The sequence below is a fragment of the Pseudorca crassidens genome, chromosome 15 (assembly GCF_039906515.1).
Source record: "Pseudorca crassidens isolate mPseCra1 chromosome 15, mPseCra1.hap1, whole genome shotgun sequence".
NCBI classification, from domain to species: Eukaryota; Metazoa; Chordata; class Mammalia; order Artiodactyla; family Delphinidae; genus Pseudorca; species Pseudorca crassidens.
This window is the reverse complement of record NC_090310.1, coordinates 74,956,271-74,977,770: the sequence shown is the minus strand read 5'-3', so window position 1 is coordinate 74,977,770 and position 21,500 is coordinate 74,956,271. Positions and strand designations below refer to the sequence as shown.

Genomic DNA, 21,500 nt, shown 5'->3' with positions numbered 1-21,500 from the left:
CGTGTATACAGAGCAGAGACAGAGGGGAGAAAACATTTCAGCCCTCATTCTCTGTCAGCTCTGTGGTAGGGTTTCGCATGCACTGTCACCCTGCCCTCACCACAACGCCGTGAGGTTAACGCTGTGAGAGGAACTCAGTTTCACAGAGAAAGAAATAGAAGTTTGAACAGATAAAATTTGCACAGTTAGTAAGTAGTTGAACCCATGGCCAGAGTTCATCCTCTTTCTCCTGTGCTCTGCCGCCTCCCAGCCTAAAAGTGAACCTGGGATGTAAGCTCCCTCGGGTACCCCACCAAGTGCTGGGATTTGACAAGGCCAGACCCAGAAGCCTTTCCTTTGGTGATTCCAGGGAAGAAGCTGCTCCACACCTAGCTTAGGTGTGTGCCAGGCGCTGGCTCACAGTGGCGTTCGCTGATTTCTCAGGTGGTGCTTACGTTGAAATCCGTCCCTATTGTGGCTGCCTTCACACCTGTGCTCCCAAGTTCTGAATCTTTGTATTGTTTTGTATGTGTTTTGCACATGTCTCAGCTACAGTGAGATGCTGGCATTCACCCTGACTGCCTTCTTAGAGCTCATGGACCATGGCATTGTCTCCTGGGACATGGTTTCAATCACCTTCATTAAGCAGGTGAGGCCTCCAACATTCCGTCTTTCCTCCCTCCGTCGCCAGTTGTCCTCTAGGCTTGAGGGGAGGTGCGGGCGACACAGCTGCTCCAGCGAGGGCCGGCGTTCGATCCCCGAGGCCAGGTGTTTCATCCTCAGGCTCCGGCCTTCCTGTGGCTCCTGGAAGGTGTACTTTGTTACACTCGCAGGGCCTGCACTGAGAAGATGGAACTGGACTCCCGGAACTGATTATGGCCAAAGTGGAATTGGATTGTCAGTGAGACTCGGGATAGCGTGCAGCCAGCCAGCCAGTACCATCCCTAAGTCTTCTGACCTGCTTCCTGAGCCCTGCCTCCTCTTTGGATTAAAAAAAAAAAAAAAAACCGTTCATTTCATTTGCCTTCTATTTATCAATCTGCCTTCTGTTTACAAATCTGCAAGGTAGACTGTTTGATTGTCAGATGAACTCAGTGGGGGGGGAGAAGATACTTCTAGTTTTATCCTCCTTTCTTCTAGAAGAAGGGGCAGTATCACCTCAGAAAACTGAACTAAAACCAATGAATGCTATATCTGCTGACCTAGAATTACACCTGTCATTGGGTTGGGACATTGAGAACTTCCCAATGCTGGAGATACTTAGGCACAAGTGAAATGACCATGTGTCAAAGATGTTATAATGGGGATTGAGAAAAGGGATTAGATTATAAGACTTTGAGGTCCTTTCTATGTCCCCGAGTCTGCTGTTCTGCGTGTGTATAGGGACAAAATGTATGTCCGGAGTACAGTACATGGAGAGCAAATGAGATCCCAGCATCAGTAAAACCCTCTGCTTTTTACCCTCGGCTTTTTCATGCCTGAACCCTTATTTTGAAAACAAAAGATTAAGCCCTTAGGTTTAACGAAACATAGTTGAGTGGATGCTGTAATTTGAAATTGAGTTATCCATGCCTAGGAACTCCCTGGCACATTGGCCAACATAGCAGATACCATCATCCACCTGGGGACAGCTGTCCAAACGTGGACAGCACACCTAAGAGGAGAGTCTGGGGGCGGCGGGCGTCCGAAACCTAAGCCTTCAGCTGTCTCGGGCCCTGAGCTTCCTAACTGACTTGCCCTCTCTGGCTTTAGATCGCAGGGTACGTGAGCCAGCCCATGGTGGACGTGTCAATCCTGCAGAGGTCCCTGGCCATCCTGGAGAGCATGGTCTTGAACAGCCAGAGTCTGTACCAGAAGATCGCAGAGGAAATCACTGTGGGACAGCTCATCTCTCACCTCCAGGTGTAAGTAGAGACCCTGCCTCAGCCTCCCTTCCCTGCCTGTTATCTTCTCCCCTCTTACTCTGTTTAAGTCTTCCAATCCTACTGCTTTGCTTGTACTCTGAGATGCTGATCTGCTTGTTCATTCACTCATCACCTCTTCTACACTACTCAGAATTCCTCCCGTAATTCAGACCTGGTCATGTCATGCTCCCGCTTGAAATCCTCTGTAACTCTCCTTGCCTCTCAGGATAATGTGAAGTTTTTCCCAATCTTCCTGTACCACCATGGTACCAGAAAGAATTAGATGCTTTCTCCTCTGTGGGCCAAATAGTTTCTGTTTGTACCTATGATAATCATATTTATATAAAATACTGTATTTTTATTATCTGCCTCCCATTTTAAACTTTGAGCTCTCTGGGAAAAGGGGCCAATCATTTTTGTATCCCTTGTTTTGATTTAAGTAGAAGATCAATTAGCATTTGTTGAATGAACTCTTGCCGAACTAACAGTATGCTGGTGGGGGTAGCAAGAAGTATTGTATAGGATGTGAATTCTAATCCAGGATCTACTGCAAACTAGGTCTCTGCCCTCAGCAAATTACCTAATCTCTTCTGGCCTAAGTTTCCTCGCCTCTAGACTAAGGTTAATCATCCCCGCCTCTCAGACTTGTGAGGATCAAAGAAGATAAAAGGTCCAGCATAGGGGCCAGCACAGGATAGGTATTGAGGAGGTTTTTTTGTTTTTCTGTTTTTTGCTTTTGTTTGTTTTTTAAGAAGCTTATCACATCCTAAAACATTTAACAGATAGTAAACAAAAGCCAAAGACAGATAAAGCCTTTGGAGCACTGTTTTGTCTCCTCCCCATTCTTTATACTTCCCTTTCAACCATTCCACACAATTTAAGGGGACTGGACTTCCCAAAACAAGGATGGGGACACTGCTGATTCCTTCCTAACCCTTGCTCCCTTCCAGCATATGGGACATTGACAGAAGGCCCTGCCAGTTCCAGGGGAAGCCAGAGCTCCCAGACTTGGTTGATTATAGCAGCCTTGTCTTCACTCAGCTATGCTCTCAGCCTGTACCTTCCCACTAGTCCAAGTAAAAAGGAAGCACAAGGAGATTTACAGCTCTGACTTCTCCTTGTCACTTCTCTAAGGAATTCTTCAGCCTCTGTTTTCATGCCCAAAAGCCAAAAAGGTTGATTGAAGTCAGGGGGACATTGTAAACTCCAGGTGGAGAGTCCTGATTTTCCTGACCTCAGAGTTACCTCTATTTCTTTGTTTCTGAATTGGGAATGAACCAGTTACCTCCTTAGAGATGATAGAGGAGCGTGGCATTTCTTAGGGGTCAGTCTATGAACACTTTCAGCCCATTGCTGTCCCCAGAAGTCATGTCCTCTGCTGCTGGGCTGAGGGACAATTAGTAGCCTCCACCAGACCTCCAAGGTGCCCCCGGCCAACCAGGACACCCAGCAGCCCCTCTGGAGAGAGCCACAGAATGCACTTATGACGTGGCAGGTGGAGAGCTCTTGTCAAGTGCCAGGATTACAAGATTCCAGAGGAGCGTTGTAGTTATTTTATTTGTTTAAAATAAAATAAGTTCATAGTCAGAGATTTTGAAAATACAGAAAAGCACAAAAAGGAAATCATTTGCCCATTATCCCCCCTCTAGACATAACCACTGTTAACAGTAAATTGACTGTGCCGCTGGGTTTTTTTTCTATGCATATTTTTAAGAAAGTTGGAATCTTACTGTACATGCTATGCGTGCCTTGACTTTTTTTATGGACTAATAGTTACTTAACATTTCCCATGTCAAAGAACCTTCTGAAAGGGTAGTTCTAAATCTTGTGCAGGAATTCCTTGCCGGTCTAGTGGTTAGGACTCCAATGCTCCCACTGCCGAGGGTGCGGGTTCGATCCCTGGTCGGGGAATTAAGATCCCGCAAGCAGTGAGGCCTGGCCAAACATTAAAAAAAAAAAAAAAATGTATATATATATATATATATATATTTTTTTTTTTTTCCACCCCATATGCCTTTGAAAATCCAGTAACAGTTATAGACTCTCACCTCCCTGGAAAAAAGTATCACATAGTCAGCCAGCTACAAGGAATAATGGCTACACCATTTCTAGGGTTCCCAGACACTCTAAGCCCATCCCTAACCCCAGGCGAAGAACCTTTATGCTAAAACAGCATTTTTAATGACCGCTTAGGATTTGAATATATATGAACAGAGTCGCTACTGTGGACATTTGCATTATTTACTGTTCTTGATTTTTTTTATAGTACTTGGATGAAACACCTTGCCAGTAACTCATGCACAGCTCTCTGATGACTATCTTTGGGTAAATTCCTGTTAGTGGAATTGCTGGGTCAGGGAGTCTGCCCACTTTTAAGCTTTTGAGGCTAAGCCTCTGATTATTATTTGATTACAGTGTGCAAGTGATTGTTTTAAAACATCTCTAAGGATCGTCTTGCTGGTCAGTCTCCTAACCTCTCTCTGCCTTCTTTCTCCGTTGACACAGCTCCAACCAGGAGATTCAGACCTACGCCATTGCACTGATTAACGCACTTTTTCTGAAGGCTCCTGAGGACAAGCGACAGGTCTGTGGTGGCCTTTTCAAGCTTTTCATCTGGGCTCTCCCAAGAGAAGACTTATCCACCCAGTCATTTTCCCAAGAGTCCCTCCTCCTGCCCCTGTGCAGCCAGAGCCCGTCTGAGTGGCTTTGCTAAGGAAGACCCGGGGAAGAACTAGGAGGGAAACCAGCTGGGTCCTAGGTCAGGGCAGGGGCCTGCAAACTTTTTCCCCTCAAGGACGAGTAAATATTTTTTTGCCTGGTGGCCCTTGTGGTCTACGTGGCAACTATTCAACCTTGCCGCTGTAGCCAAAGCAGCCTCAAACAGTAGGCAGACAGGTGGGTGTGGCTGTCTTTCCATAAGACCTTCTAGACACAAACAGGCAACAGGCCTCATTTGGCCTTACTGCGACTACCCCTGGGTTAGAGGAGCAGGGAGCAGGGAGAGGAGACCCGCTGGGCCTCCCTGCCGGGTCCCAGGAGACAGAAACAAACGCAATCCTTGCTTAAGGAAGCAAGAGTGGAGGGACTTAGCTTGAAGTTTCACGTATAAAGATCCTCTGATCCAGGTTCTAAACTTTTTTCTTCCCTATCAATCAGCTGTGTGACATGATGCAAATCGCTCTGCTTCTCTAAACCCCAGTTTCCTCACCTATAACGTGGGAGTAACAACATCTGCCCCATTCACCTCATAAGGATGTCATGAGAAAAAGCCATATTTTACAAGTGAGGAAACCAGGGATCAGCTGGGCAGTGGAGCAAGGACTGACCTAGGAGGCCAGGGTCCGAGGCTGAGTACTTTTCCTGCCACTGCTGGGCAAGTGCTCTAACCCCCCTGGGTCTCCGTTTCCCTTTCTGTAAAATGCAAGGGCCAGATTAAAGATCGCTCTGAGCCCTTCCAACGCGACTGTTCTAGATTTCTCTGGTCAAATCCCAAGTGATGTACAAAAGCAAGACTTTGTAATTCTCGGTCAATACCGTGGGCTCAGTAAGTTGTAAATCCTGTGGGATTATGTACCAAGTTCCTGGAAGATTCTGGTGGGAGGACCAGGAGCGTCTGTGGTTCTGTCTGTCCTTGTCTTTCTTGGATGGCTGGCTCTGTTCATCTCTTCCTCCCTAGTCCTGTTTTGAATGTAAGCTGAAGGCTCATTCTTCCATCTGCTTCTCTCTGTGCTTTTTGCTTTCTGCCGGCAGGACAAGCATCTTAATCCTCTAGACCTCCCTGTCACTGTAAGTAGCGCTGCCATATGGAAAGGGCCCCGCTCTTTTCCAGGTGGGGAGGTTGAAGCTGGGTGAGAATCTCGTGATCTGATCTAGTTGTTCAGGGAGCTGCAAGACACAGGAAAAGGTTGTGTGCTGTAAATCTCATTTGTCAGGACACTTAGCGAAGTACCACGGATCAGAGTCGCATAAAGGATTAAGGGGACGCCTGCCCTGGGGAATGTGGCCCAGTCTCTCCTTTGTAACCTGCCTTCACATGGGTCTGTGGTTCAGCCAGGAAGATCAGATTCAGAAATAGCCTGTGGCTTTCATCTAGACGATGCCAGATGCATCACATTCCAGCTTGCTGTAGCCAGGAGTAAAGGTACATCCACGCCCTTTTGGACGCTTTCTAGATCCTAGGAATTGGAAAAGCTTTAGACAGTTGACAGAAGGGAATTTGGATACTCGTTTCTTAGAGGGACGGTTTCTTAGAGGATTAGAGGGAGCTCAAAGAGGTCAGCTCTATGAGGATATGAAAAAGGATGAGTGCTTCCCCCGGCACCGCAGAGAAGCCTTTGGTTGCAGGCCTTTATATTCCAGCAGCAGACCACTGTCAGTTAGCAACTTTGTGAGTTGTGGACAGCAAGATTTAATCGTGAGTTGGCCTCCCATAGCTACCAGAGAAGTTTCTAGTCCACCTTCCTCCTTTGCCAGTTAGTGTGTGCTCAGGGGACGCAGAGTAAAACTTAATATTCCTGACAGCGTCAGCCATTGGAATTTGGCTAGAAATCTAGAAGCGAGAGACAAAGGCCTTCCAGCTCTGAGAAAAATGACAACACTCACGGATATTGCCCCCTAGGAGAGGTGTGACAGCTCCCTCAGGCCCGCTGATTTAGAATTATCTATGAAATTAAATTAAGGCAGCAGTTCAGGAAGTGAAGTCATACTAATTAACATTGTAAGAAGTGGTGACTGACATTGGAAGGAAGAGACAGAAGAATTATGAAAAGCTGTCAGAAAAATTAAAAGCATAGTAATCTGGGACCATTTTGTTTAGGGGAAAATAGCTTCACATTTCAGAAGCCCCATAGGGTATTACAGTGTCACAACACAGAATAATAACTGATGTGTTTCTTTGTTCCTGATGAAGTCAAGTCCTTGGCAGTGATTAACTTATTATAATCATCGTAGTCTCTTCAGAAATACAGGAAGTGTATATATTTTTAGAAGATTAGCATAAGAATGGTCAAAATAACAGTTCTGAGAGGACCCTTAAAGCTTCATTCCCTGGAAGATTGACTTAACGTAGGATATTTTATTTCCTGAGTGAGCTAAATAAATAAAGTGTTACTGTCAAAATCTGAACCAAATAAATAAAAAAGGTGACCCTGTTGTGAAAAATCACTCCAAAGCACCCAACACCTTGTTCTCTAAACTGATCAGAAGTGAATCGTAGACCACCTGCTGGTTTAGAGCATCCCACCCCAGCTCCGTCTGCTGGCGTGGTGCTGGGGCGGGGGGGCGCAGTGGAGGGGGATGCTGGAGCCCAAGCCCTCTTGCTCGGTTTGGAGTCAGTGTTCCATTAGAGTCCCTCCCAGCCTTGGCAGTGGTTCTGGCCTGGCGTGGTGCATGTGGCTTGGGAACCATCGTGCTGCTCTGTGGCCTGTGCTTGTTGTCCATCTCCTGGCATCCTTGTAACACAAGTGTCTCGTCCTGAAGCAGCCTTTGTCCCTCTTTGAAGATGACACGGTTGATTGTACCATTGGGAAAGGAAACCCTGTTTGCATTAATGTGTACTCATGAAAGAAAATGTATGGGAATTTTTCAGAGTATAAAATACGTATTTGAAGGTCTGTGAATTTTTTTTCATTTGCCCACTTTTCATTTTAAAGGAAAAAAATTAAGGGAAAAAGCCCCAGAGCTATGACATCACCTTCCTCTTGATAGTTGTCACAGCTGCATGCCTGCCACCTTACCTTATGTCGCTTCTTCTTAATAGGATATGGCCAACGCATTCGCACAGAAGCACCTTCGGTCCATAATCCTCAATGTAAGTTCCCAGACAAGCTATGTTTTGTTACTGTTATTGTTTTGTTACTATTAACTACAACTATCACTATTATTATAGCTGTATTATTATTATTGAAATCACTGTGGAGTGGGATGGGCACTCAGAGGGTCCTTACCGATAGGTACTAAACACTTCCTAAGCTGGAAAGCTTATGGTTTCTGATCCACTGTAAGCAGGGTTGTCTCTAGGAGGCTGTCCCACCAGGAGCTGCAGAGCCTCTAAGGAGGTACTTAGCCAGATATACTGTTTGTTGCCTCACAACCCCACAGACTTTTATTCAGAGGGAGTGTGTTAAAATAGGCACAGAAGAGGAATTCACTCAACTAACACCAGTCATAACCCTGAGTTGTGCGGGGCACCGGGAGGGATGCCCAGCCTGGGAGATTGCAGAGAGGAGCTGTCAGTCCTGCCGCAAAGGAGAGTTGTCAGGAGCCCTTAGAGGCGGGTCTTCAGGGAAGGCTGAGGATAAGCCAGATGACCAGTCAGAAAAGGAGTTCCTGCATGGGGAAGGGGGCACCTAGGAGGAGTGTGTGGTCCGGTGGAGCTTGGGGTGAGAATTTGTGACAGGCTGGAGAGGTAGCAAAGACCAGATCAGGTAGGGCCTAGGTCTTTCTCCCAAAAGCAACTGAGGGGCTTTAATCAGGCTCGTGAAATAACCAGGCCGGCGTTTTAGAAAGGTCACACTCCAAGATCCGTGTTTCCTGAGGGGTGTGTGAGGGAGGAGGGTAGAGCGGGAGTTGGCGGGGGAGGGAGGCATCTGGAGGGAGGTCTCAGTCCCTGTTCTGCAGTGGGGATGTGGGCGGGGAGAGAGCTGAGGTGGGAGGTGAGGGCGGGGAAGGAGAGTCAAGGAGCTGGGTTAAAAGGCCCTTTTATCAGTCGTCCAAAACCAGGTGCACCTGGGAGACCACAGTGTAGGGAACAAAATGAGAAATCGAGAGTCAAGTGTGAAAGGCTTCCTAATTCTGAGCATGAACTTTGGAGTCGGCAGCCCCCGCTCTGCCTTTAACCAGTCTTTCATCTTGAGCGGTTCACTTAACTCCTGTGGGCTTCAGTTTGCTTATCTGGATGTGCGGCCCACATGAGCTGATACATAGACACAGGGCTTAGCAGGGGGCCTGGCACTTGGTGAGCGCTCTGCTCACATGGGCAGTTCCTTCACCGTAAACAAGATACAGAGGTGACAGAATTCAAGAAGTAATCGTGGGCACCTGTGAGGTGGAGCGATCAGCTGCTCTAAACAGGCAGAGCCCACCGGACTTCACCTCGCAGAGCGAGCTCCTGCCTGCGGGCCACCTCCCTGGTCACACAGCCCCGCTGCCAGCCCGGCAGGAAGGACCTGGCCAGACGCTTCCGCCCTCTGCCTGCCACACAGGTCCCCACATTCTTGTCTCCCGTGTCCGAGCGGTTGTGTTGGGCGCCATCCTCTGCATGTGTGGGAGTGGGTGCCCTTCTCAGAGAACTTTAATGAATTTCGAGGCTTATCATTTACCTGAACGAGATTAGACGTTCATCTCATTTCTGGACAAGCCTGGTGAACAAGCAAAGATTCCATCCACTATAGAAGACAGTTTGGTGTCAGGACTCAGACTGAACCGGTCTGCTAGGAGAAGGTTAACGCGTGCTCACCTAAGTCCCGGGATTGAACGGAGTTGAGCCAGGGAGCTGAGGCCTCGAGGTACTTGCCAGTTAAATAAGACTTCATCAGACTGGCACTGTTCTTCTTTAAGCCATTGATGACTCGAGGAATTACCCTCCCACTCTGACATCTCTGAGATTGAGAAACGGGGATTAAAGTGAATGGAAACCAGTATCACATTAACTTTAACCTCTCTTCAGAGTGGTTTTATGAATTCTGGAGAGAGGTGAGGAGAGAGGAATAGGGGTAGATGGGTAGGGAGAAATCAGAGTGACAGAGGGAGGGACGCAGAGAAAGGAAGAGGCTCAGAGTGAGGTGGAGGGGCAGAAGCAGCCTAAGCGGAGAGAAGAGACTGGAGGCGGAGGAGGGGCAGAGCAGACCTTGAGAAGGAAGCTTGGGAGGGGCGAGGAGGCTTGGTGAGAGAGGTCAGGCCGCGGAGAGGGCTCAGGGAGGAGGTGAGCAGAGCGGCGCTGTCCCCTAGAACCTGCTGTAGCTGGGGAGGTGTGTGCAGAAAGGGTGGCCCAAGCCACGTATGGCTGTTGAACACTTGAAATGTGTCTAGCGTGGCTGGGGAACTGAATTTGTAGCTCTTTAAAGTTTCAGTTTAAATGCCCACGTGTGGCTTCTGGCTACTGTATTGGGCCTTGCAGATATAGGGAAAGAAAGACAGAGAAAGGAAGAGCTCTCATGGAGTCGCACCGGTGGGGAGAGGAAGCCTAGAGCAGCGCCGTCCAGGGGAAATATGATGCGAGCCACTTGTTTCATGTAAGTGTTCTAGTAGCAGCGTTGACTAAAAAAGGGATAGGGGAAATGAATTTCAATAATATAATTCGTTTAACCCGGCATATCTAAAATACTGTGACGCCCACGTGCAACCAACAGGAAAACTGCTGCTGAGATATCTTACACTCCCCGTCTCCGCACTAAGGCGCTGGCCTCCAGTGTGCATTTTACGGCCACAGCACAGCTCAACTTGGCCTGGCCACAGTTCAAGTGTCCACCAGCCACAGGCGGCTGGTGGCTGCCAGACTGGACTGCACAGATCTAAAGAGATCGATCCCGAACCAGGGCAAGCTCTAGAGAGAGCTGACCTAGAGTTAGAAAGCTAAGTACTTTAGAGTACAGCAGGACTTTCTGATATGTTCCGTTCTACTCTGTCATTGGATGTAGCCGCTAGCCACTTGTGCCTCCTGAGCTTAAAATGTGGCTAGTGCGACTGAGGACCTGAACTTTTAACTTGAATCAATTTTAACTGACTTAGATGCACGTGGCCACATATGGCTAGTGGCTACCATACTGGACAACACGGCTCTAGAGACGAGCTAGACCGAGTAAGAGAACACGAAGGGCACAGAGGGCGGTTACGTGTGGGAAACTGGGCAAGAGTCTCCTTTGGGCAAGAAAAGACCAAGAACGACAGGATTCTAGATGGTGAGTGAGACAGAGGGAGTGAGGAATGCAAGGGAGCAGGCAGGAAAGAGCAGGAGGCTACTGCGGGCGAGGGAACAGGACACCAAGGGACAGGACGGGAACCAGCCCGGAGGACAGAGGGGGGCTGTGGCATGTAGAACAAGACAGAGATGGAGCGTGAGAGGTGGAGAAGGACCTAAGGTTGGTGGGCATCAGGGAGGAGGTGGTGAGCTGAGTGGGTGGGGAGGATAGAATTAGAGGAGAGGAGAGGGATGTGGTGCGGGGACATGGGGAGGGGGACATACCCAGAATGAGCAGAGGGAAGGGGAGGGACACCAGTAGGAGAGAAGGGGGCCAGACAAGGAGCGTTAGGTGCCCCTCTTTGTGTAGGTGTCTCGAGATGATTGAAAGAAAATGATCTTTTCGGAACCTCTCTACCTGGTGAGGCCATCCAAAACATTTTATTTTTCTAAGGGAAAACAAAAGAATTGTACTGTCCAGTTCTGCAAGCGACTCTTCACGCACACTCTGTTGTCTGGATCGATTGGAATGAGGTCCAGCGGCTGATCTCCCGCATCGTAATGTTACTTCCCCGGCCAGGGGCGTGCACAAAAAAAGATGGTGCCCTTGAGGCCTGCAGTGAATCATCTCTGCCTGAATCAGAGCCATTCATATTCCATCCCCTTCTGGAACTCCCTGTGTGGGGGAGGAAACCCTGTCCCCTGCCCAGCGTACTGTCTTTTCACCAGCATGGATGTGACTCTTCAGTAAAAATCAGTCCAACCCTCTGCTCCCTGCCTTTGCTCTCTCCAGCATGTGATCCGAGGGAACCGCCCCATCAAAACTGAGATGGCCCATCAGCTGTATGTCCTGCAAGTGCTGACCTTTAACCTTCTGGAAGAAAGGATGATGACCAAGATGGACCCCAATGACCAGGTTGGTTCTAAGTGGGACAGAGCTTTCCTGGCTGGCATCGTGTGCTGTTTGATGTGGTGCATTCCGCCCTGTGTATCGAGCACCTGCTGTGTGTCAGGAGCTGTGCTTAGTTGTGTCAGCTTTGTGCCTCACCATGGTCCCTTTCTGCTGGGTGACTGGGCCAAGCCCACCTCTGTCCTGCGATGCTAGAGGTGATGCCTCCTCAAAGATCGATCGGGACCAGAGTTCTGCCCGGAAAAGCTCTACCCACTCTTTCCTTTCCTTGTTTCCCTTGACTAGCCGACTCACCTGCTGACTGTCTATTTCACCTCCCAGGCTCAAAGAGACATTATATTTGAACTGAGGAGGATTGCATTTGATGCAGAGTCTGACCCTAGCAACGTCCCCGGGAGTGGGACTGAAAAACGCAAAGCCATGTATACCAAGGACTACAAGATGCTGGGATTTACTGTGAGTTTCGCAGAGCATGGACACTGGTAGACCTTCTCCCCTGACAGGGAGTCAGAGGGCCACCCAGACAGAACCCTGACAACCCTCTCTCATAACATGATGGTGGCCCCGGCACAGAAGACACTAAGGAGCTGGAGGGGCCTTGACACTTGGTTTGCTTTGGCCGTGGCAGGTTCACAAGTTTATGTGCCACATTTGGCCCCTTGAAACAAACCCATCTGTAGGAGGGCCCAGGAGGTCAGCCGAATGAGTGGAGAGGGGATCTCTTATCAAAGCAGCTAGGTTCTTTGAAAATCTGGAGTGGATATGTTGTGCTAGGCTACAACTTGAGAATGGAACTAATTCATTTAAATACCTATTGGGCATCTGCTCGGCACCCAGCAGTATTTAGGCAGGGGGGATGTAAGACGAGTCAGGCACCGTCCAGTGGCCTTGAGCTCACGGCCTCGCAGTAGAGATGGGCACGTGACAAGAGCTACAACAGAGGCAGGTGTGACTTGCGGGCGGCATGTGGTGGAGGGGTGATCGGGATCCCCCTCAGGTGAGCTCGCACGCAGTGTCTACCGAGTCTCAAATCGGGTGTGTTTATTTCTACAGAACCATATCAACCCAGCAATGGACTTTACCCAGACTCCTCCTGGAATGCTGGCCTTGGACAACATGCTGTACTTGGCGAAAGTCCATCAGGACACCTACATCCGGGTAAAGGCTGGGGAACAGCTTTCTCTGTGTTGATGCCGCATCGCTTGCCTCCCTGCCTCCCTCACCCCCCCGTTCCTCTTCTGCCCACAGATTGTCCTGGAGAACAGCAGCCGAGAAGACAAGCACGAGTGCCCCTTTGGCCGCAGTGCCATTGAGCTCACCAGAATGCTCTGTGAGATCCTACAGGTCGGGGAACTGCGTAAGTCTGTGTGGCTGCCCCCTTCCTTCAGCCATTCCTTGTACTCAGGAGCCTGGTGAGACTCGACGGTATAGAGTTAGGTGTCCACGGGACTGGACAGCCTTACTGTACTTTTCTAAAAATTACCGAGAGAGCTGTAATCCGTCTGCTGTTGTCTGTGGGGGTCGTGGCTGTGGCTCGTTTGAGCTGGTGATTTGGCATGTTCAGTAGCTACGCCCCCATCCACTACCCTTCTCGGTCCTCAGTCTGGTTTTGTTCCTCCAGACTTTGATGTGGAGGATCCCAGGTTTCTGGACATGGGCTCCCAGCTTCATCCTTTCCGTTTCTCCTCTTCCACAGCAAATGAAGGGCGCAACGACTACCACCCGATGTTCTTCACCCATGACCGAGCGTTCGAAGAGCTCTTTGGAATCTGCATCCAGCTGTTGAACAAGACCTGGAAGGAGATGAGGGCAACAGCTGAGGACTTCAACAAGGTCGGTGTCACAGAGCTCTGAGGCCTGTGGGCTGAGACCCTCCCAGGACAGTCTGTGACAGCTGGCCAGAGCCTGGGGAATACCTCAGCTGGAGGACAGTGTGGTCTGCAGCACTGAGTCACAAGACGGAGGCATTGAGAGCGTCAGTCCCCTCTGTAACCCTGAGCAGGTGTCTCCCTGCTGGGCCCCTCATTTGCCCAGTGGACCAGTACTGGCCCCTCCGGCCTTCCTTCGGGGGCAGGAGGATAAACATAACGGTGATAGCTGTGGGTTACTGAGCACTTACTCTGTGCAGGCACTGTGGCAGTTTTGTGAACTGCAGATGTTATGGAGACATCGGGGTGGATCCGCAGTGAAGTGCATGTCAGGGGTACTTACCAGTAGCCATTTCTGGATGCGTTCTGAGTCCACCCTCTGACAGCACTGCTAGACCCTCAAAAGCTGATTATCTAGGAGTTGGCTCTTTTGAAGCTGCTCATCTCATTGTAAAAAATTTGTGAAATATAAAGAAGAAAAAGTTATCTATAATTCCCCTATCCAGCGACAATGACCATTTTTATGTTTCCCTCTAGTCTTTTTTTTTTTTTTTAATTTATTTGGTTGTGCCGGGTCTTAGTTGCAGCAGGAGGGCTCCTTAGTTGTGGCATGCGAACTCTTGGTTGCAGCATGCATGTGGGATCTAGCTCCCTGACCAGGGATCGAACCTGGGCCCCCTGCATTGGGAGCACGGAGTCTTATGCACTGCGCCACCAAAGAAGCCCCTCTGGTCTTTTTTTTGCTGTAGATTTTTCCTTCGTTGGTGGGGAGCCGACTGGATGTGCAGATGGTGTCCTGCTTTTTACTTAGCTGTTGTTGTTTTAAGGGAACTATCACATGTTTTGAACACACTACAGTGTGCCAGGCACTGTGCATCCAGATGGCGTCTCACTCATATGCTTGTGGCAACCTCTGTCGAAGATGTGTCTTCCTTTCTCTAGCTTTAAGGATGAGTAGGTGGGGCCCTGAGGATGTTGAGTGACTTGCTCAAGGAGAAGATTGAAGCACAGAGTTGAGATCTGAACCTACTCCTCTCTGACTCCAGAATGTATGAGAAATAAAGCACTTGTCTGGATGTCCCTGGCGGTCCAGTGGTTAAGACTCTACGCTTCCACTGTAGGGGACACGGGTTCGATCCCTGGTCAGGGAACTAAGATCCTGTATGCCCCATGGTGCAGCCAAAAAAAAAAAAAAATCCATTTGTCACCATCCATCATTTGTCCTACGTAACTGAGAAGAGATAATAGTAGAGACTCAGTGCTCTTACTCGCCCAGTGGATGCCTGTGGTACCCACCGTGCTCAGGACCGCGGAGGGCAGAGCCTGGCATCCGCTTATCAGACCAGGGCTGAGGCGGCCGCCTTCCTCTCTCAGGTTATGCAGGTAGTCCGGGAGCAGATCACTCGGGCCTTGCCCTCCAAACCCAACTCTTTGGATCAGTTCAAGAGCAAACTGCGGAGCCTGAGCTACTCTGAGATTCTGCGACTACGCCAGTCCGAGAGGATGAGTCAGGACGACTTCCAGTCCCCGCCGATTGTGTAAATGCCGTGATGGGGCAGGGTGGGGGTGGGGGTGTGCCAGCTCTGCCTCCCTTCAGAAGGCCTGCTGTCCCCGTGACCTTCTCCTTACGCCGGTGCATGTCCACCGCAGGGAGCTGAGGGAGAAGATCCAGCCCGAGATCCTTGAGCTGATCAAGCAGCAACGCCTGAACCGGCTCTGTGAGGGGAGCAGCTTCCGAAAGATTGGGAATCGCCGGAGGCAAGGTGAGTTGAGGGCCTGAGCGCTGGACCGTCTGTCCCTACTGCCCGGAGCCGCCGCACTGCGTGGGGCACCTGCCCGGGCAGTCCCTGCGGGGAGCAGGCAGGGAATGAGTCGTCTTTTTGCCCCTCGTGTGCCCAGGCCTCTCCCGGAACTGTCCTTGCTCACCTGCCTGTCTTCCCTTGTGTTCCAGAGCGTTTCTGGTACTGCCGCTTGGCCCTGAACCACAAGGTCCTGCACTACGGTGACTTGGACGACAACCCTCAAGGGGAGGTGACATTCGAATCCCTGCAGGAGAAAAGTAAGTTCATTTCTCTGTTGGGGTGTCATGGTAGCTGGACTTGCTGTCAGGAGACCTGAGTTCTAGTCCTGGCTGCTTCAAACTGGTAATCTGGCCTTGGGCCAGTTATTTCTCTGAACCCATTTCCGCATTGGTCAGAGGTCATCTCCACCTGGCCTAGGGGTCAAGGGGCTGTTTGGAGAATTCAGTGAGATCACAGGTATGGGTTTTGCAGATTGTAAAGGGTGATACAAGACTAAATTGAAAGGCGGTGGTTAAGAGCAGAGCTCTGAAGCCTGACTGCCTGGATTCACATCCTGGCTCTGCTGTTAATTCTAATTAATTACAAGTTAATTCTCCCCTCTGCCTTGGATTCTTCTGTAAAATGGGAATAATAGCCACATTTCCCTCATCAGAGGATTGAGTGAGTCCTATATGTAAAGCACTTAGAACAATGGCTGGCAGGGAGTAAGAGTAATTATTAGCTGCCTTGGCTCTCGTGGCCGTTGTCATCTTTATCGCCACGAAGTGGAAGTGAGGTGAGTGTCTGAGGCCCCCTTCCCTAGGCAGACAGTGCAGAAGCCCTGAACCCACCCCCAGTTAGACTTGACACAGCGCAGCAGGCCAGAGAGTCCAGGCGAAGCGACCACGGAGCGGGGAACCCTCCCTGAGCTCATACAGCCCTGTGGGTCTGGGGGCTGGGCCGTCCCTTCCAGCACTGATGCAAGGACCAACTTGCAACATAAAGCTTCCAGAAACTAATTCCCCTCATTTATCAGTTCCTGTTGCAGACATTAAGGCCATTGTCACTGGGAAAGATTGTCCCCACATGAAAGAGAAAAGTGCTCTGAAACAGAACAAGGTGAGTGGAGAGGCAGCCCAGAGTCTGAGCTGCTGTCACAGTGATACGTGGAGCGTAGTCGGTGGTGGTTGCTTTCTAGGTGCGTGACCTCTCGCCCCCATGCTGTCTCACATTAAGTTCATCCTGAATGTTTTGTTAAGAACAGTTTGAACAGACACCAAGATAGATAGAACCCCCATAGACGCCTCACCCAGCCTCATCAACCAGGGCAAAGTCTACCCATCCACTTGTCCCTCTTCCCTTATTACTTTGAAGAAAATCTCAAGTATTATATCGTTTCTTCTGTAAATGTTTAGAATGAATCTCTAAATTATAAGGACTCTGTTAACATAGTCACAGTACTATTTGCACATCTAAAAGGAAATAAAAAGTTGTTATTTAGTATCAAGTATGCCATTGATGTTTGATTTTCCACTAATTGTCTTAAAAATGTCATCGTTTCTCTCTATAAAAATATGTGTATGTGTATTCGCATGCACACATACACACACTCATACCCACTTAGTTTGCTAAATCAGAATCCAAATAGGGTCTCTGCACTGTGATAAGTCTTTTAAGTTTCTTAATTTGTAAGTTCCCCCTCCATCTTTTTTTTTTTTTTTTTTGCGGTACGCGGACCTCTCACCGCTGTGGCCTCTCCCGTTGCGGAGCACAGGCTCCGGACGCGCAGGCTCAGCAGCCATGGCTCACGGGCCTAGCCACTCCGCGGCATGTGGGATCCTCCCGGACCGGGGCACGAACCCGTGTCCCCTGCATCGGCAGGCGGACTCTCAACCTCTGCGCCACCAGGGAAGCCCCCCCTCCATCTTTTGCAGATCTTTTTTTTTCCCTTCTCTTTGCAGTTTATTAGTTGAAGAAACCAGGTTGCTTGTTTGGTAGTTTCCCAGAGTCTGAAATCTGCTGATTGTCTCCCTGTGGTGTAGTTGAGCCTATTCCTCTGTCCCAGATCTGTAAATTGGTAGAGAGATCTAGAGGCTTGATCCAGTTCAGGCTTGACCTTTTTATTTTGGCCAGACTCCTTCCTAGATGGTATTCTGTTCTATCAAGAGGCACATAATGTCTGGTTGTCTGTCTTTTTTGTGATGTTAGCAGACTCTGGATGCTCAGTGCCTCGTTTCATGAGTAAATTAAGGTTTGCAAACTAGTGATATTCTAGTGCGCTCATCCCTTTTCGTTTATTAGTCGAACTACTTCTCTAAAGAGAAACTTGCCATCATCTATGGTGGTTTCCCAGTGGTGCAGTTTATAAGAAGGGAGGATAAACGCTTGATTCTGTTCTTTTATGTACCTACTTTTAAAACAAGGACTTAGTTCCCTGGTATCATCCAATAGTGACCTATTTTGTGCATGTGTTTTGCTTTGGTTTTTTAGTGGTATTGTGAACTCATGGATTTAAGCCTATTATATTTGTTTCAGTCATTACAGTTATGTTGTTGATGCTCAGGTCGTCCCATTTTTGGCCACAGTTTGTTTCTGTTGTGGTGTTTTTTTTAAACTGTTAAGACTTTCAGTTTAATTACCCAGATATATATGTAAGGTAATATACAGTCGTGGACTCTGACATTCAAAGGTTCCGAGTGTTGAGAAATGATTTTTCTCCAATCTTAGAAAGTATCACCACATCCTAGGCATGACTTAGGTGGGTTAGTGAGGGTTGATTACCGGTGCCCTCATCTCCAGCCACATTTGTGCATGAGCCCTGGGACCTTGATGACATCTCATCTGAATCAGCATATTTGGTGGTGGTGCCAAGTCACTAGGACTTTGACCAAGCTCTTGGTATGTAGGGCTCAGGCCATTCCCTTGCTCCAAATAACTGAAGCCCTTTCTCCTTTAGGAGGTGCTGGAACTGGCTTTCTCCATCCTGTATGACCCCGACGAAACCTTAAACTTCATTGCACCTAATAAGTACGAGGTGAGCAGCGTGGCGCTGCCTTGGGCAGCCAGGCCTTCTCTGTGCCTGCAGCTGGAGGGGAGGGGTGGGCAGAACAGAAACATCCCCCTAAAGGCAGGGGCCCCAGAGTGTGACGAAGGCTGCCGACACCAAGGATCTGCCATGCTGGGGGTCCTTCCCCCTGAGCTGGGCTCTCCAGGTCACTCTTAGCAGCAGTGGTAGGTTGTCGTTAGAAAGACGGGATCAACTAGGAATAACTTATTTGCCTGGAACTAGGAAAATGCTCCTCTTTTCAGTTTCCGCGTGGCCACCCACCCAAGTGAGCCTGACAGATCCTCCCTCTCCAGGGCTCTGGGGCATATGTTGTAGTGGATCTGACCTGGGCTTTGAAGCCAGGTGGATCTGGTCCTCTTTACACGGGGACTACAGTTTCAGCTATAGCACTAGAAGATGCTAGATATTGAAAAGCAGCTGTGGTTGAGAGCATACATGTCTGGTGAGCTCTGAGAGCCAGTGGAGGGAACTGGAGGTGGGGCTTCTGAAAGAGGAGACCCTTAGGCAGGGCCTGAGCTGCCAGTGGAGTTTGATTGGGAAGAAGTGAAGAACTAGCAGGTGGGAGACAGGTGAGCAAAGGCAGGAAAAAGATGGAACAGGAGTTAGGGAGGGATGGGCTGAGAATTCTTTGTTATTCCCTCTTGTCATGAGACCCTCTAGTTCAGTTTTTCTAGTACTTATTCTTAACATTTATTGACGGTTGTTTGTTTGTTTTTTTTTAACTTTTTTTTGAAACAAAATTGAGATTCTACAGATATTCCTTTTGTTTCCTGCCTTTTCACCTAATATGTGCTCCCCCCCACCAGTACAAATTTCCGGGGCAATTTCAGGTTTCTCTAAAGAGAAACTAGTTGGTGTCCCTGTTCTTAGTTCTTTTTTTGCTGTACTTATTAATTGCATTTTTAAAAATCACACTTCATATTATTTTAGGGAGTTTAAATGTAAATCCCTTATAAAAATCAAAAGGTCTTTTGGGAAAGTGAACAGTCACCTCCCAGTTTACCTTTGCTCTTATCCCAGATAAGTCCTGCCTGTACTGAATAGGGCCCAAAGAGGCTGTGTGAGCCCTGTCAGCAAAGGGACTTGGCAGGACCTCCCGCTGACCAGGGTCCACCAGTGACATTTTGCAACTTGCTTCTCACAGTACTGCATCTGGATCGACGGCCTCAGTGCCCTTCTGGGGAAGGACATGTCCAGCGAGCTGACCAAGAGTGACCTGGACACCCTGTTGAGCATGGAGATGAAGCTGCGGCTGCTGGACCTGGAGAACATCCAGATCCCCGAGGCCCCGCCGCCAGTGCCCAAGGAGCCCAGCAGCTACGACTTTGTCTATCACTACGGCTGAGCCCAGAGCCGGAGCCAACGGTACCCAGCAAGGGACTTGCGGCCCAGGAGGAACACTCACAGTCTGGTGCCTTGTCTTTTGCTTGTACAGAATCTATAGTGACCGTGGTGGCCAGTCAATGCCAGTCACTCCTCAGACCCACCTCGGGCCACCCAGAGCTTCCTCTTGGTCCCTGTGCACTCTGAGCCGTGAAGGCAGGGTGCTGTGCCGTCCCCATCACCGGGGAGCCTGGGGTCGGGCCGTGAGGAATAAACAGCAGACGCCCTTGCCTTCCAGGCCAAGAAACTGCTTCTTGAGCCGGAGTTAACAACGGCCACTCACCTTTTCTTCCTGACCCTGCTCGCCAGTTGCCTGGATCCCCAAGCGGGCGAGAGCTGGCCCAGGAAAGGCCGCCCCAGAGGACAGACGTGCTGGGCATGTTGAGAGCCTTGGAGAGGCTGCCTTCAGGTGACCCGGGCCCGTGTCTCAGATCTAAGTGGAAGCCTTGGCCTTTGCTCAGTAGCGGCCTTGCCCTTGCTTTTGCCGTCTTCGTGAGGGCTCACCTGGCCTCGTCCAGGGCCGACGTGCTGCTGAGGTTCATCTCTGACATCTCTGGTCTCCGGAGCCACCGGATCCTCTTGCCCACGCAGTTGTCTGGGCAGATGGACGTGTCTCCCTACAAGCTCTGTCTCTCATCCTGGCAAGTCAGAGACATGCAGGCCAAGTCCCACCCTCTTAGTCTCAAGGAAGAGCCCAGATGAAGCCTGGGTCTAGACTGTGGTGAGGTCACTAGATTCCACTCCCCTCGCGCCACATTTATATCTTCTCCTTCCTCGGGGAGAAAGCTCCCAGCTCACCTAATTGCGGCCCCTCCGGTCTGCTTTCCTTTGGCCTACCAGCCCTCGGGAGGTTAGCCTCCCTTCCTCCCTCCCCCAGCGCTGTGATTTCTGCCATTGGCCATGATTTCAGCCGGCTGGGGCCAGCGGAGGCCACAGCTGTGCCAGTGAGGCTTCCCTGGTGCTGCAGCACTTGTAAACCACACGCACAGCCCGTCTCCTTGGACACGCGTGGACACGGTGGCATTCAGTATTGGTAGCCTAGCATGGTGGGTACTGCCCAATGAAGAGTGTACTATATATTTTCTTTACTATAGGCCATACTTATACAGACATGTATATATATTTATATAAGATCTACCTATCCTAGGATGGAACATTTGAGGGAAAATAAAATGGGAGGCCAAAAAAAAAAAAGGTAAACACTTCCAGTTGTGAGCCAAGATTGTAACCTGAGAGTGGCCAGGAGCTTCCTGTCAGTAACCATGTTTTCAATAAATACTCTTTCACGTACAAACTGGTTCCCATTAACAGCTGTTTCTCTGTACTTGCTCCCTTCCCAAGGGAGCTTTCACCTTGACAAGCGTTCATTTCACTGTGTCTGGGAGACGTTGGAGAGCTCCAGCTAGAGCCCTCAGCCGCCTTCCCAGAGCCCCTTCCTCCTCTTCAGCCACTCTGCCCCACCACGCACATGCCTGCACACACACGTACACACACACCCCCCTGCTGGTTAAGGATGCTCACAGATTGTCACACCAGGACAAAGTGCTTTCCACTCAGGCCCGCCAGGTATAGCAGGGAAAGGCATACTGTACACCCCCGAGGACATGGCCTCCCTCTCCTCCCTGCCAGGGACACAGCCAGGGAACAGCTCGAGTACTAGTGCCTGACAAAGAAGACATGTTCTTCACCCTGTGTGTCGCTGGTGCTTAGTG

At 49.6% G+C, this 21,500-nt stretch overlaps 1 protein-coding gene across 3 annotated transcripts in view; it reads left to right on the top strand.

The window, feature by feature from the left end:
* The window catches only part of ELMO2 (engulfment and cell motility 2), a 38,458-nt gene extending 17,376 nt beyond the window's left edge, over positions 1-21,082 (top strand). For 2 of the 3 annotated variants that reach the window (XM_067708309.1, XM_067708310.1), the window contains 15 exons: positions 529-628; positions 1,732-1,883; positions 4,389-4,467; positions 7,642-7,692; positions 11,573-11,695; positions 12,011-12,145; positions 12,743-12,847; positions 12,938-13,046; positions 13,386-13,522; positions 14,932-15,095; positions 15,208-15,320; positions 15,509-15,616; positions 16,375-16,457; positions 18,295-18,372; positions 19,550-21,082. In XM_067708309.1, coding sequence (XP_067564410.1) covers positions 529-628; positions 1,732-1,883; positions 4,389-4,467; positions 7,642-7,692; positions 11,573-11,695; positions 12,011-12,145; positions 12,743-12,847; positions 12,938-13,046; positions 13,386-13,522; positions 14,932-15,095; positions 15,208-15,320; positions 15,509-15,616; positions 16,375-16,457; positions 18,295-18,372; positions 19,550-19,750 — 1,738 coding nt within the window. In that variant the 3' untranslated portion in view covers positions 19,751-21,082. The remainder of the gene's footprint in view (positions 1-528; positions 629-1,731; positions 1,884-4,388; positions 4,468-7,641; positions 7,693-11,572; positions 11,696-12,010; positions 12,146-12,742; positions 12,848-12,937; positions 13,047-13,385; positions 13,523-14,931; positions 15,096-15,207; positions 15,321-15,508; positions 15,617-16,374; positions 16,458-18,294; positions 18,373-19,549) is intronic. The other variant, XM_067708311.1, reaches the window with a different exon arrangement.
* The last annotated feature ends 418 nt before the right edge of the window (positions 21,083-21,500 follow it).